The 14847-nt window shown below is 42.6% G+C and overlaps 1 protein-coding gene across 2 annotated transcripts in view; it reads right to left on the reverse strand.

Annotated features, from left to right (window-relative positions):
- LOC115057157 (ephrin type-A receptor 3-like) overlaps window positions 1–14661 on the reverse strand; it is a 74489-nt gene extending 59828 nt beyond the window's left edge. For both annotated transcript variants that reach the window (XM_029524040.1, XM_029524039.1), the window contains exons 1-2: window positions 14501–14661; window positions 81–145 (exon numbers count right to left, since the gene is read on the reverse strand). In XM_029524040.1, coding sequence (XP_029379900.1) covers window positions 81–145; window positions 14501–14615 — 180 coding nt within the window. In that variant the 5' untranslated portion in view covers window positions 14616–14661. The remainder of the gene's footprint in view (window positions 1–80; window positions 146–14500) is intronic.
- Window positions 14662–14847: the final 186 nt, after the last annotated feature.

Genomic DNA, 14847 nt, shown 5'->3' on the forward strand with positions numbered 1-14847 from the left:
TAGAGATGGGTATCAGCTTTATACTTAATAATTATGTGTGTGTGTGTGTGTTTGTGTGGTGCTGTATATACAGTACTCACCCCCTCATTAGGGTAGGCCTCCCAGCCCAGGTCAGCCAGAGCTGACATTGACTCCAGCAATGTAACTGCAAGAACACAGAGAGAACAGATATGTCAGCTTACATGTGCAGAAGTAACCGTAAGTCACATGTCATTTCTCAGTCCCCATATAAAGTCACAATATTTTCTTTCAATATGCAGTGTGAAGAAATCTGATGGATCTCAGAACATTGTCTTGTAAACCTCACACGAGGCTCAGAGATCTTTTATATGGTGGGTGCCTTTCGTTGTGCAACAGCAGTGGAAACTGCACAAACAGCAGGAAACCTACAATTTCAACATTGAGATTACTGCGGTTGTGCTGCAGCTGTCCTGGTTCAAGGGGACGCAAAGTCAGTCAGTGAAACAGCATAAAAATACCAAGGAAATGTATATTTTATGGATATTTTACATTTGCATTCTAGACATTAAAGTGATACTGCACTCACAACCCTCTCTCTCTCTTTCCACTATCAACCTCTCGCCCTCCATAGGCCTGAAGAATTCAGCTTTGAGGTTTGTGTTCCTCAAGGGCCAATGAGACTATGGCTATAATAGATCTCAATCCTGACATGTCTACAGGATGAATAAAACATATTAAGTGTCTCTGTGCGAATGAGGTTAAACACTGTTTTCGTCTCATTCTCGTCACCCGGTCAGGCCCACAATCAGCCACATGTGTTGGTCTGTGGACATCAAGCTGTTATGATGGTCGAGCCATTTTATCCAACTGAACAGAAGTACAGCAGGAGAGATTTGAGGCATTTGTGGCAATATTTTGCCACTCCCTACTGAACATTGAATCCAAACTCTTCTCAAGTCCATCCATCCATCTTGTACCACTTTTCCATTTTCAGGTCCCAGCCAACATTCCAGGCGAGGGCGGGGTACACCCTGGACAGGTCGCCAGTCCATCACAGGGCCAACACACAGAGACAAACAGACCTACGGACAATTTAGAGTCACCAGTTAACCTAAACATGATGTCTTTGGACGCTGGGAGGAAACTGTTCTTACGCCACCGTGCTGCCCTTCTCAATTCAAGTAGATTTCTGACAGCACAGTTGCTATCAAGGCAAACATTTGGAAACAAATACATCTCTGGGATATCAAACACAGTGGAGATAAATTGAATCCTGTTTGTGGTGCTCAAACAAAATGCAGTTGCACTCTCTCACTCACAAAATGTACTCTTAGATGCACTTTTCAGACAACTCCACCTGAGAAACAGTCCCTATAAAATCTGCTGTCAGCATGGTCCGTAGCTTATCCACACATTAATCTGTGAGATGGCTATCTCAAAACCTGGGGACATTAAATGAAAACTCTCTCCGTGGCTCGAAAACATTACAGTGTATGTGTAAATGAGAAAAACATGACAATTTTGAACCCAAAAAATTCATAAAAACTACAACTTTTATAATTTGAGAATGTCCTCTAGGACGAATGAATGTGTTTTTGATTTGTGAGTGATCTCCTACCTGACAGCAGGACGTGGAGGGGGAATGAAGGAAGGTGAGAGTGAAGTGTGAAGGTAAGAAGGTGACAGGTTGACCAGTGGGAGGCATAATGAAACCTGCTCAGCCTCTGGAGCAAGGTTCTCCGCCTGTGTGCAGATGTGTGTCACTTGTTAGTGTGTGTGTGTGTGTGTTTGTGTGTGTGTGTGTGTGTGTGTGTGTGTGCTTGTTGAGGCTTGGTTCATTCGGCTCCTAATCATGCCCTCAACACTGCTGACCATCAATATTTAATCAGTATCCATCTGCAGAGACTGCTGCTTCTCTCTTTCTTCTTCTCTCTCAATCACACACATCGCAGCTGACTTTGTTGATCCGGCTATTGAAATCTTTCAACCTACGCTTTCGATCTCAGACAAGATTAGACATTACGAGCAGGTGACCTGACACAGTTGAAAATGACTGCATCACTTAAAGCAGCGTGCTTGCATATTCCCTCCAATTTTTATAAGGTTAGTGGTGACCTGGAAAAACTATTCCCAAGTAAGAAGGAAACAGTTTGTCCTCCTGAATGCAAATGAGACTAATCACTCAACTGAAAGAGGCAGAAAGTGCCTGTTTACAATCCCCTCTGTGTATCCATACAGCCTGTAGGTATCAAAGGAACTGTAAAATTGGTCTACTTTTCCTGACTCCCTCTCTTTCTCTTCCTTTCGCACTCATGCTGTTCACCAGCCCGAACTGAATCCCAGCCGCTCTCCTGCGCTCTGCACACCACGACAACAAGGAGGCATGTCATAGTGCATTAGTGTGTTTGTATGTGTATGTATGTGTAATGGTGCGCATGTGGGTCTGGTTGCGCATGCACAGTGAGAAACCCGCTCAAAAATAGTGCACTTGATGTAACGAAGTAGAGACAGGGGCTGCACAGCAAAGCCGAGGTGAGCGAGGGAGATAGATTAAATGAGAGGGATGAGACAGTGGAGGAGAGCTGCTAAGCAGCAAAAGGTCAAAAGCAGCCTCCAGCCGATGTGTGTATTCAGAGAAGCTAAAGACCGTTTAGACTGCTTTCCAGTTCATGAGCATTTGAGTGGTGTACAGAAATAGAGCATAATAGTATAATAATACGTGATTTCAGGGCTCAACAGAAAGACATGGATGCACACACACACACACACACACATATTTCTGCTCTGAGATAAAAGCCACTTATCAACAGGTTTGCATATAATTGTCTGTTTCATATTAAGCTAATTTTGCCAATTATATTTTCTGTGACTCACTTACTGTTGTGCCGATTCAACCTGCACAAGTGACTCCAACCTTAATAGTTTTTAAAGGGTTTTTTACTTTAGAATTTACTTCCATGCACTGGCATCTAGGCCGAGAGATAGTCTGACTTTATTCGGAGGGTAAAGTAGTGAAGTGAACTGATTTTGGTGTGTGTGTGTGTTTAAAACAAGCAAATTCAGCAGTGTGTGTCTGTGTGTGTGGTAATTTTGAACCAGAGCTGCCCACCACTGAAGCTGTCCTTCTAGTCCAGATAGTATAGAGGTTGTTGGGAGCATGTCATTCATGTAAACATCGACCATCTGGTTTTATTCATTCCCAATTGGCAGTGTATAAACTGTATACATGTTACCTATAATCTTGAGAGAAAAATACGTATTTAGCTTAATTTATATTATTATCTGCTGTTAATAATGCTCTCCTGGGCCAATAACACCAAAATATCTCCTTTTTTAACACTTTAAACATTAAGTTGTAAGTTTTGGTACTGCCAGTTAACATTAAAGAGCTGCTAAATTACCCATCTTGCCACTTGAGCTTCAGTCATAATTGCATTTAAAAGAGAAGAGTTCAAATCATAATCTGAGCAGAGGTGCCTCTTCCAAAGGTCTGCTTTAAGACCCTTTTTGCATGTGAGTCACTCATTAGGGAGAACTTCCCTGACAGAACTGTCTAGTAAGCCAAAGTGTTCCTGAGGCCATTACATATTCTGAAGCATTTTTGCAGCCCACTGGGAAAGCAGGCGCACATAGAAACCTACGCATTGACACGTTTCTGTTCCCCTCACACCTCCTGTCAATACCACTAATCACTTGTAATCAATGGCTCCACTCATCAATTATGTATTAGCTATAGTTTCCTGTGTGCTGATACAGCAAGTATGCATATAGTCTGTGCGTGTGTGCATGTGACATGTGCTACATGTGTTGTGTGTCTGTTGAAGACAGACTGGGAAAACAGGGAAATTATAGAAAAGTGTCTCCTTCTCCCGCAAATAAACGTGAATTCCCCTCCATCTATAGCCGTCTATTTCTAGATCTGGTTCCATCTGTCCATCCATTTCCAAATGCTCTCATCCTATCTCCGTCTCTCTCTTCTCTTGTCGGGGGAAGTGGGAAGTGTGAAATCGAACCCAGGGCTAGACTGGTTTTGGCCCAAAACAAAAACACCAAGCTCATCACTCAGACAGTCAGGCCAGGCTCATGTTACGCGTTCTCTCACTCACACACACAAACCATACCAAACCTCCAGGCTGATGAGCAACTAAACATGACATCTCACACTCACAACGGAGCACGTTACAAAAGTGAGCGCTCAGTGACAGCAATGGAAACAAAACTAAAAGGACAGACATCTTTCTACGAACATGGCTTTCCCCAGCATCCCCGTCTAAAAATACCTCACAACGACTCATGGAGACTCATAGTCTCTAATATTTCATGGGCTTTGATCAGAGGACATAAATGCACAGATCCATAGACATGCACGTGTGACCTGATTACTGTGAGAGTTGTTTGGTTACACAGAGACACGTTGTTGTATTGATTTTCAACATCAAACTGTGAGGTTTACATTTTGAGAAGGAAAGATGATAAGAGAGGGGGGTGGAGGTGTGAAATTGTACTTCTTGTAAAACGCTGAAACTGCACCTACTTATAGAGCTGTTTACAGAAATTGCATTTCAGCATTTCAGCGTCTCTTTGTCTTTCCATCTCCTTCTGTCTATTTGTCCTCTCACTCTGGGAGTGTGTGCTTCTCCCTGCCTTCCCCTCTTTTCTCCTTTTCTGTCTGTTTATGTCTTTCTGCTGCTCTTTCTCTCTGCCTCTCTGGTCGGCATACACTGCCTCAGCTGGGCTGCAAGAAGCTGTGATCCACCTGCCAAGTATCAAACAGCCTTGCCAACAGCCAGATTGGCACACAAAGAGACTGGGATGCTTACACACGCACACACACTTGCACACAAAACTGACAAACACACAACATAAGATGGTTCCAGTGGCACAAAGAGAAAAGACCGCACAATAAGACCACCACACACGCTCAAGACAGAGTACAATATGTGACTATATAATGAGCTCTTCAGATCTTTTCTAGTCAGAGAAACATGAAATTAACCAGTGGACTTGGTAAAGGGACTTACTGACGCCATATTCAACATGATAATGCTGCTCATATAAGCCTCATTGTTGAAATTACATATAAACCCACTTTTTTTTAAGGATTAAAACAGTTTAGACCAGTTTTCACACTGGTAATATGACCCTCACAGCCAATAGCTGCTTTAATAACGCTGACAGCTACAGTTTACAGTAATCCACTTTACAGATCCTGTTATGATAGAACGTCTTCCTGTAAGAGAGTCCAAAAAAAAAAAAAAAATGAGGTAAGGCAAATGAAATGCTGACCATACACAAGTAGTTGATATATATATCTATTTTCAGAACCAAATTTTCACACCAAGATTAGTCGAACGAGTAATCAAAATGATTGCAGTGAATCAACACATCCAGTCATAAAAAAATACATACCCTACAAGCATACAGATGTATTAAAACTAACTTAATGAAAAGAACAGAAAAAAACATTAAACAACTATCTTCTTGTATCCTTAAAATAAGTATATTATATTTCTTAATAATTCATTCAATCATTGAGGAAAATCTTCTACATTTTTCAAATATAACACATGGAGCTAAAGCCAGAAGGCTTAAGGCTGAAAACATAGAGGAAGAAATAGCTAAGTTTCGTACAAACTAAACTCAAAAAGTATGACTGATTCGTAATACTAAAGGTAAACTGATACATTTTTTTCCCTTTGGACTGAACCAGACCAGTGATTTACACCCGTTTCCAGACTTTATGCTAAGCTCGTCCAGCCAGCTCCAGGGAAATACCTCCTATTTAAAAAGAAAGGGATGCTAATTCGCTACAAGAAAAACTGACTGTTTCCCAAAATGTTGAAATGTTGCTTTGCATTCATCAGAGAGACAGCACCGCTGAGACTGAAATCTCTTCTTTGAGGCAACAAAAGAGGCTAACAGCCTGCTTTAGTAAAACAAAGCCTCGCAGCTCGCAAAGCTTTCTTCTAGATAACTTACTCTGCTCCAATATACAACTGCACGCGGTCGCACACGGACACATGCACACCCTATATCTCAGTAGCAGCACACACACAGAGCCTCCCCCGTCTTCCACTCCGCCGAGAGCGCAGTTCAACCAGCGAGTGTTGTCGGGGCAACAAACGGGCCGATTTAAGAGCACGATGAAGGAGTGGGAAGAGTTGAGCTCTGAACTTTAGGAAGAAACTGCTGTTGTATCCCAACTGCTACACTTTCCTCTCTTGCTGTCTTTTCATCAGTCCTCTCTCCACTCATCCACAAACCACTAGAGGCTCTCAGTCTGTCTTTTTTTTCCCCCCTTTTAGTTTTCTCTCTCCATCTGTGCCCTCATGCCCTGCTCATTTTATTGAAGCTGTCTGGTGCTGTATATCCTTCCTGTCCTATCCTTGTTTTACCATACAAATGTGAGATGGATACTACTGCTTCAACTGAATAATTTAACTGATGCATCCAGAAAGTTTGGGGGTTTTTTTATGTTTCTGCATTGCAGGGTATACGCACATTTAGAGAAATGCTGCTGCATATATTTTTATGTGTACCTAAGACTCCTTCACTTGTATGTGGATGGTGTGTTTTCCATGAAGCAGGGCATATTCCAATCAACAATATACTGTCAAAATTTTTGCAGGACTAAAATGAGGTGAAAGCTACCATGATTGCTGAGTAAAAAAAAACAAAAAAAAAAAACCCTTTTCTTCGTGTCTCATCGCTAACTGCAAGAAGTGTCTATGAATTATTCATCAGAGGTAATTTCAATTCTAATCCTAATTCCTCATTGATTCAGGTTCATTGCTCCTCCTTTCCATTCTGATCAGAGAAATGCTGATCCTCTCCACTTCAACACACACAAAATTGAATTTCATATTGTGCAGAACAAAATACATAGATTACATAGATGACTGCAAACAGAAAATAGATGATAGTTAGATGATCGTTTAGATCATTAGTCTTCTGATCCAAATAAAATCATACAAACAGCAAATTCCTTGCGTGTAAAGTGAAAAATGTTGATAACGTACACTACGTTGATAATGTGGGTTAGTTGTGAATCTGACTTGATAAGTTGTCTAACCATGCAATGAGTATACAGTATGTATCGCTGCTGATTATTCTGATAATGAGCAGGATTTTGGAAAATTACTTTAATGTGTTAACTGCATGATGTGGCATATAAACACAACATTGAGGCTATTGATCCATGTCTGTGTGCGCAACTGTGCTTAACATGGGGCGCACAGTATGTAATTAACATTAAATGGTGATCTATACACTGTTGTTGACGTATGTCACTGGTAAATCGGTTACTTTTACTTTGACAGTTGCTTTCCTCTTCCATTATACAAGGCAATCATTTAGGGGTCGAAATACGGAAGAGAAATAAATGTAGTAGAATTTACTTTTGGCAGAAACCAAATAGGGTGAACTAGTTTAACAGGTGACAGATAGAGAAGATGAAATTAAATTTGATTAGATTACATCAGATAGAACTTTAATCACCATCTCGAAGGAAATCCATTTAGTAAAAATGCTGAAGAATCATTAACTATCTATACATATGTATGAAATGACTATATGTACATAAATTCAAACTGCAACTAAAGTGATCCAGAGATACGTGATGTGTGTGGCTGTTGCTTGGCTGGTTGGTTGGAATTGCAGTACATATTGAATGATATGTAGTTAAACAGATGGAAATGTTTATGAAACACTGGTATTAGTGCTGTCATTAACAAAGCAGAAAGCTATCAGATAAGTTTTTTTTTTTTTTTCAGTGTTTGTACGTCATCAAATCAAGAAGAAATTTACAAGCCATCTGTCACGATCAAAAATAGAAAAATAGGATAGCACATCTGCTTTGCTCATCAGTGGCTCTCACTGTATATATAAATATGAATCTTAATGCATCAGCTGGCCAAATCTTAGCCATTTTCATTTATAGATAAGTGAATGTAACGGATGAGATGTTTTCTATGCTGCAGTCAGAAATAGGAAGAAGAGCACTACAAAGTTTTTTTTTTTTTTTTCAATGCAGCTGCTTTATTGCTGCAATTTTTAAAAACAAATGTGAATGATTTATTTAAAACGTCCTTCTCTAAAGCCTTGAAAAGTGCTCCGGCACTTGAAACCAAAGGTGATGAAAATATTCAGGTCCTGTGTGAAATGAATTACACCATAATGAACTTTTTTTTCCCCTCCATTTTTGGACATGCCCCCCCCCCCCCCCTTCTTCTTCGACACTTTATTAGCCTACTCTGCTATTTCATACACACGAGCAGCACTAGCAGAACAGAGAAGATGGCACTCTGTCAGACTATGACAAGAGCACTGCCCCAGTTTGTCGCTTGAAGAGGCTCCGGCGTGTGTGTGTGTTTGCGCCTGTGCATGCTGGTTGAATGCTTACAATGTTGAACCGTGACACCCAGTCAGATGCAGACACTTGGGTTCCTTTAATAGGACTCCTTCACTAGTATGCCAGCAAGTCATCGCATATACCATCACACAGACAGGCGCACACAAACTACAGACGTTGAGAGTTAAAAAAATTGCTGAAACATCTCACAATTAATTTAAAGAGCTAGAGAGGGTTGAATAAATTGAATAAGCAGAAACCTTTTTCCCTGCCTGACTCTATTTTCTCCCCTTTGACGTTGACGTTTTAACACTGTTCTCCACCTTTTCTGTGTTCTTTTGGTCCTTAAGATAGTCCTCCTGATTGGACAAATGCACACAAGCGTACACACACACACACACACACTCGCTCAAAGCTGTCACACAGTGGTTGGTCACAGGAGGGTAAATTGGCTTGGAATCTCAAGAGTGAGCCACGACTTTTGAGACAGATAGGAAATCACATGTCAGATAAAAAAGTGCTTAGACGAACTGCTACTATTAAAACACACACACACACACACACACACACACACCTCAGTATCTGTCAGTCCCACACACCTGCACTAATTGTCTGTCTAGCAACTTGTCTGTCTGCCATCCTGCCACCATCAAATCAAATTTAAACAAATTTGCACTGATGTAAACACCGTCAAGTCGGAGGCTGAGAGCCATAACAAGCTTAAATGGCAAAATGCTGGAGCTAAAAAGGATAAAGGGAGAGGATGTAATGGAGAAAAACCCATGAGGGAATTATAATTAACAAAACACCTCCAAAAAAAAAAAAAAACAGACGCATATCTGCTAGTTTGGTCCTTCTTACTGCTGTTCTGTTTTTTTCTGGCAAACTGTTATACAGCATTCAGTTTATATTAATGCATCAATAACATGTGCTCCTTATTTACCTCAAGAAAAATGTGTAGAAAACGCAGACAGTGAAAATATTCGAGCCAGGTGTCAGGAAATTATGTATTTTTAACATGTTTTCTGATCAGCCACCTCCATAGATTACATTTGGCTAGGTTTAAGCAACTACACAGGTAAGGGTTGAAGAAGATGTGAAAGGCGTGAAAGTTTTCTCTGATGTCTTGAAATACTTCAAACAACCAGCCCCCAACTGGTAGAGTGCTAAAATACCAGGTAACCTCCTCTGTAGACCTTTTATCAAGAAAATCTGCTGCCTTTTTTCTTTTTCTTTTCCGATCAAATCAAATGGGTGCTGCATGAATGCTTGACACTTAAATTGAAGCTTCCAATTTCCCAGTTATTTTGTACTCATAAGACCCTCGCAGGACCATTTGTCAGCAGAGAAAAAGATTGCAGCAGCGGTCAGCAAACGCACTATATGTGCAGGCAACCCAAATCCCTCTGCTGTTTGTTTGTAAGGCTGCCTAATGCAGCCTTTCACAGTCATGGCACGAGCCAAGCCAGCAGAGCAAACAACAAAAGAAAAACAGAAAGCAAGTGAGAGGGAGAAAGACAGAGGAGTGGAGGGGAAAAAGCAACCAAATTCAATTTAGCCAAATTAAAGGTCAGGACAGGGGGTGCAAGGGCGGGTGGTGAGTGAGTGAGGAGGGACAGAGAGGGAAAAGGAGAAATATTGGTGTGTGTGTGTGTGTGTGTGTGTGTGTGTTATAGGTTGTAGATAGTGGCCAAGGCTTAGTGAGCAGTGATTGACCAGCAGACATTGTGGTGAGGGTGGGGCATTTATAACCGAACTTCTCTACCGCCATGCAGCGACTTCCTGAGACTTCATAACGACGAGCAGGTACTCTGGGTAAAACCCAAAGTAGTTGACAGCAATCGACTTTGAAATTAATAAATTAATAAATTAAATTTGCCGGTGGATTTCGTTGTCTTTTGAGAAAGCTGGGCTAGCTGTGCCCCCCCACAAATCAAGTGTCTTGTCTACAACACCTAGCTGTGCCCTCGTATTTGTCAGACAAACCTGACAGAGTGTAGTATCAAATTTCTCATCTAACAAAGAAAGCAATGAATGCATTGTATATTTATTGAAGCTGCTTTGAAAACACAAAAAGGAGAAAAAAAACTACATTGATTGTGAATAAATGGAGCTGAATACAAAACCATATTTAGCAAATTCCTGACTATAGCACAATGTCTCTGTGGGTGCTGTTATGGGTTCCCTGCTCACCGGAGCACGGAGAGAGTGTTGGGACGTTCAGTTTGTCTACAGCTACATCGCTTCCTTTGTTCTTTTCTTGATCACCACTTTTGTTTTGTCTGAGATTCTCTCTTGTGGATGCGTTTTTTGTTGATAATTTCAGTTGTCATGCCTCTCTCTCTTTCGCTCTTCCTCTTTCCTGTTCACTCTTTCATTGTCTCACACACACACAATGAATCCGGCTCTTCCTCTTTCCTGTTCACTCTTTCATTGTCTCACACACACACACACACACACACAATGAATCCGGCTCTTCCTCTTTCCTGTTCACTCTTTCATTGTCTCACACACACACACACACACACAATGAATCCATGAGGTGAAGCCCTCACAGCAGAATCATTCTCTGTCACTGAGCTGTATTTATAACCCCATCTATCAGCCAGGCCCGGGAATATGTGACATTATTCTCTAGACCAAGACCACCAAACTGCCCCCCAGCCATACATTATTTTGGGATGAAGATGTGTGGATGAGTGTGGGTGCACAAATGCACAACCACACACACACCCATATGCACGTGCTTAAGTATGGGCTTATGCTAAGCAGATATAGAGGCTCAGCATCATTGCAGAAAACCTACAGTGGTTCACGGTTCCTGTTCAACTGTTGGAGGTCAGGAGAGGAGCCAGAGAAAAGGCTCAGGGAGCAAGATGACAGATGGACAAACAGCCAAGGAGGGAACACCGTACGCCGGGAGGAAGGCCGGTGGAAAACAGAGGAGGGCATTTATGAATAAGGGGGATTAAAGATTGATTGGAGCAGAGGAGGTAGAAAAAGAAAAACACGAGGGTGCTTGTGCTTTCTGCCCCTCAGCTGCTCTCTGATGAGAGTGGAGATCCATATCCTCCTCTGTCCAAGGTCATGGCTGCTACATGGGAGCACAGCGATCTATCTCTCTCTCTCTCTCTCTCTCTCTCTCTCTCTCTCTCTCACACACACTTTGTGACGTATCGCTCTGCCGATAACTACAAGCAACCATTATAGATTAAAGCAATTAAACGAGAGGTGACCTTTCACCCAACATTTTACCACAGTCATGATCTTGTGCGAATCATAAGACCTGTGTGTATGGGAGTATGTGTCTAAGTGGAGGGCATGCTTTACATATCCCTGCCTCGCTGCTCACACTCACGTTCACCTTACAAAGCAATAAAACATCTCCCCTTAGGCCAATCCAATAAAAAAAAAAAAAAAAAACTTCATGTGCAGCTTCGAAAGCTATTACAGATTAGAGTAAAACTCAAGACAACAGAACAAAAACACCATTGTTTTTTTTCCTCGCCTTACCTTCATAAATTCAATCGTATATCATGTGCATGTTGATGTTTCAGACAGAATTCAGAATTAAATCCTTCTTTGGCCCATCACTGCGCTCTAATCAACGACCAGCTCTAGAGGAAGGAGACATGAAGCTCCAATCATGCTCTACATTTTTCTAGGATTGGGGAGGTATATTTAGAGTCAGGGGGAAGACACCAAAATAGAAATGAGTGGTTGTCTGCTCTGCTCCCCAAGATGATTCTGCACAAGAAAGGAGCAGGAGAAAAAAATGCAGGGAGCAGTGGGTGCAAAGAAACAACAAAGACAGAACGTGCATCGTTGCAGGGACGAAATAAAGACATGAGGACGAGGACAGCAGGACAGCAGGAGACGTGTGAGTATCCACCCAGATGTTACAGGAGTGTGCCCTCGGGGGTTCAGACACATTGTGTGTTGGGCTCCCTCTGCTGGTGCACAAAAAACCCCTCCACTCTTCTTCCCCACTTCACTGCTGATGACAAAGACTTCGTCGTAGGAACTCATAATTCCATCGCATTTCCTAGCCCAGACTTAGCTGCAATTTCAACCAATTTGATCATTTATTCCCAAGCACCATGTTCCACTGGTCCACTCTCATAACTGTGTTCCCTCATAATGCCAACAATTTTGAAGCAGATCAATAGCTCCAGTTGTGAACTAAGCTTGTTGACAGTACAACGTTAGTTTCCCGCTAACACTATCAGCTCTAACAAAGGGACTGTGCTCTTAATTGAGCCTTGAGAGCTGCATCTCTGCTTTTATGACAGCCTCGCTTCTGCTACTAGACAGACTCAGAGGGAGGATTTCCTGGAATAACATGACTGCCGAGATGCATGGGTGGAGAATATGCACACTCAGAGGAACACAAGGTACATGCATACACACACACACACACACACACACACACACACACACACACACACAGACAAACAGCAGCACAAAGACGAGCAATCCCTCAGCTAAGTGTGGAGTCACAGCAGGAAAACTGGCAGGCCGAAAGGTAAAAGCTGAGCATACAGTCACTGACAAAAAAATGACTTCATTGGGCCACTGCAGACACACAACCGCCGCACACTTATATTAGGTGGACACTGAGCTTAACTGTGCCAATTAGAGAAACAGCAAGCACAGACATATGACCAGAGGATAAAACACACACGGCCGGGCAAATTATTTGAAAAGTGTGCGTTGGCAAGGAGGAACCTTTTTTCATGTCAGTCATCTCAAAAATTCTCAAGTTGAATATGATCCATTCAAACACACACACATACATTTGTGTTTATATAAATCAACAGGAGTTTCCTTTGGCTTCCAGTTGGTTTCATCATTCATGCTCATTTTAATGAATATTTTAACAGTGTGTTTGTGTCTGCCTCACATGTATTGTCTCTTGCTGTTAAAACACTCCTCCTATTTCTTGTTCCTCTCTCTCTCCTTCTCCTTCTCTGATGCTCCCTCTCTCGCCGCCTATCTATCCACCTGAGCTTTTGTTCTGTGTGAGCTCCTCCGGGCTGTGACATACATTCAGTGCAATGTACATACAGCGGCATCTTATGTACTACTAACTCAGCCAGATTTGGAAAGGTCCAGTCAAACCTCACTGTGGCCCATCATTGTATGTGTTGAAGTGAATCACTTTTATTTTTATTCTTTCTTGCTTAAGCATGGAGTTGTTTGTCGGTGAGAGTGAGTGAGAAAGAGACAAACAAAAATATTCGTGAAAGACAAATCAGGCAACTTAAAAACAGGCATGGAGCGTTGTCGAGCTCCAGCAAGGCAAAGGACCGGAGCTTTGGGAAGAACTGAATGAAATCATTCACACAATGACAACCAGGGCAGACCTGTGTCATCCCCAATCCGTTCTCCTGACATCCAATAAGCAAAACAGCCCCGCAAGCACACACTCTCCCACTTTTGCAACAACTTGTCCCATAAACAACTCAGACTGTGCACACACACACACACACACGCTTTTGCGTTCCCTTCTTCTTTTAGTGTAACTTCATCTCCCCAGCCAAACAAGCCAGCTCCCATGTTTGAGCCCAACAAGCAGCCAGGAGTTGTTGGCAAAGTAAACGCATTGACTGATTCCAGGCGGTCTATCGATGTTAATACAATAACGAGAGGAGCTGTGACAAATGTAATGTAATTGCTGCTCCTCATTTGCAGACTCGGGTAGAGAAGAACATCTATCAGTTGCGTTATAATGAAGATATCTATAATTGAGAGGGATCCCTGTGGGCATGTCAATGTTGTTTTGGCATAATCATAAGTTGGGCTACTTTAATGCGAGAAAAATAGTTAGACGGATAAATCCAGCGCCGAGAAGCTTTTTTTTTCCCCCTCCGATGTCAGAAAGTGAAATGCCACATCTGCCTCCTCTATCTCCCGCATGGCTCGGCTGCCCGTGTGTATATGTCATACAAATTTAATGTCAGTATGGTCGAGAAAAAGAAACGTGACGAACAGTTCCTCCCTCCTTCTCTCTCCTCGCTTTTTATTCATGCATGATTCATAACCGAGCCGAGCACTTTGACGGGAGTCTCCGCTGCTCCGCTGCTCCCCCGACCGGAGGAGACGCGGCTTTTTGCGGGGGAAGGTCCTCATCTGCCAAACACCGAAACCAAAGTCAACTGTTTCACTGGCACCAAAGGGGCCGCTTACCTTCATTCTCCGGGTAATTCCATAAGGCCCGGCACGGCGGCAACCCGTGGAACAGAAGCAGGGAGGACAGGAGGGGGAGAGATGGATAGATCCACAGGACGCGTGGTGGTGCCATTTTCAGGCTGCGCTGCGCCCTCGCTGCATCCCTGTCGGCGGTGTCGAGTCGGTGAGCGCAGCCCTGCGATTGAGGAGAGGGAGAGGGAAAGAGAAGAGAGGGAGAGAGAGGGGGGGGGCTGTTAGGCCAGGAGAAGAGAGGAGGAGACGCTGGGAAGGAGGGTCCACAGCCAACCAAGCCCTGTCAATCAGCCGCCTGGGTCTGCGGCCTTTGGGGACTCCTTTCTCTGGGT

The sequence above is a fragment of the Echeneis naucrates genome, chromosome 17 (assembly GCF_900963305.1).
Source record: "Echeneis naucrates chromosome 17, fEcheNa1.1, whole genome shotgun sequence".
Lineage (NCBI taxonomy): Eukaryota > Metazoa > Chordata > Actinopteri > Carangiformes > Echeneidae > Echeneis > Echeneis naucrates.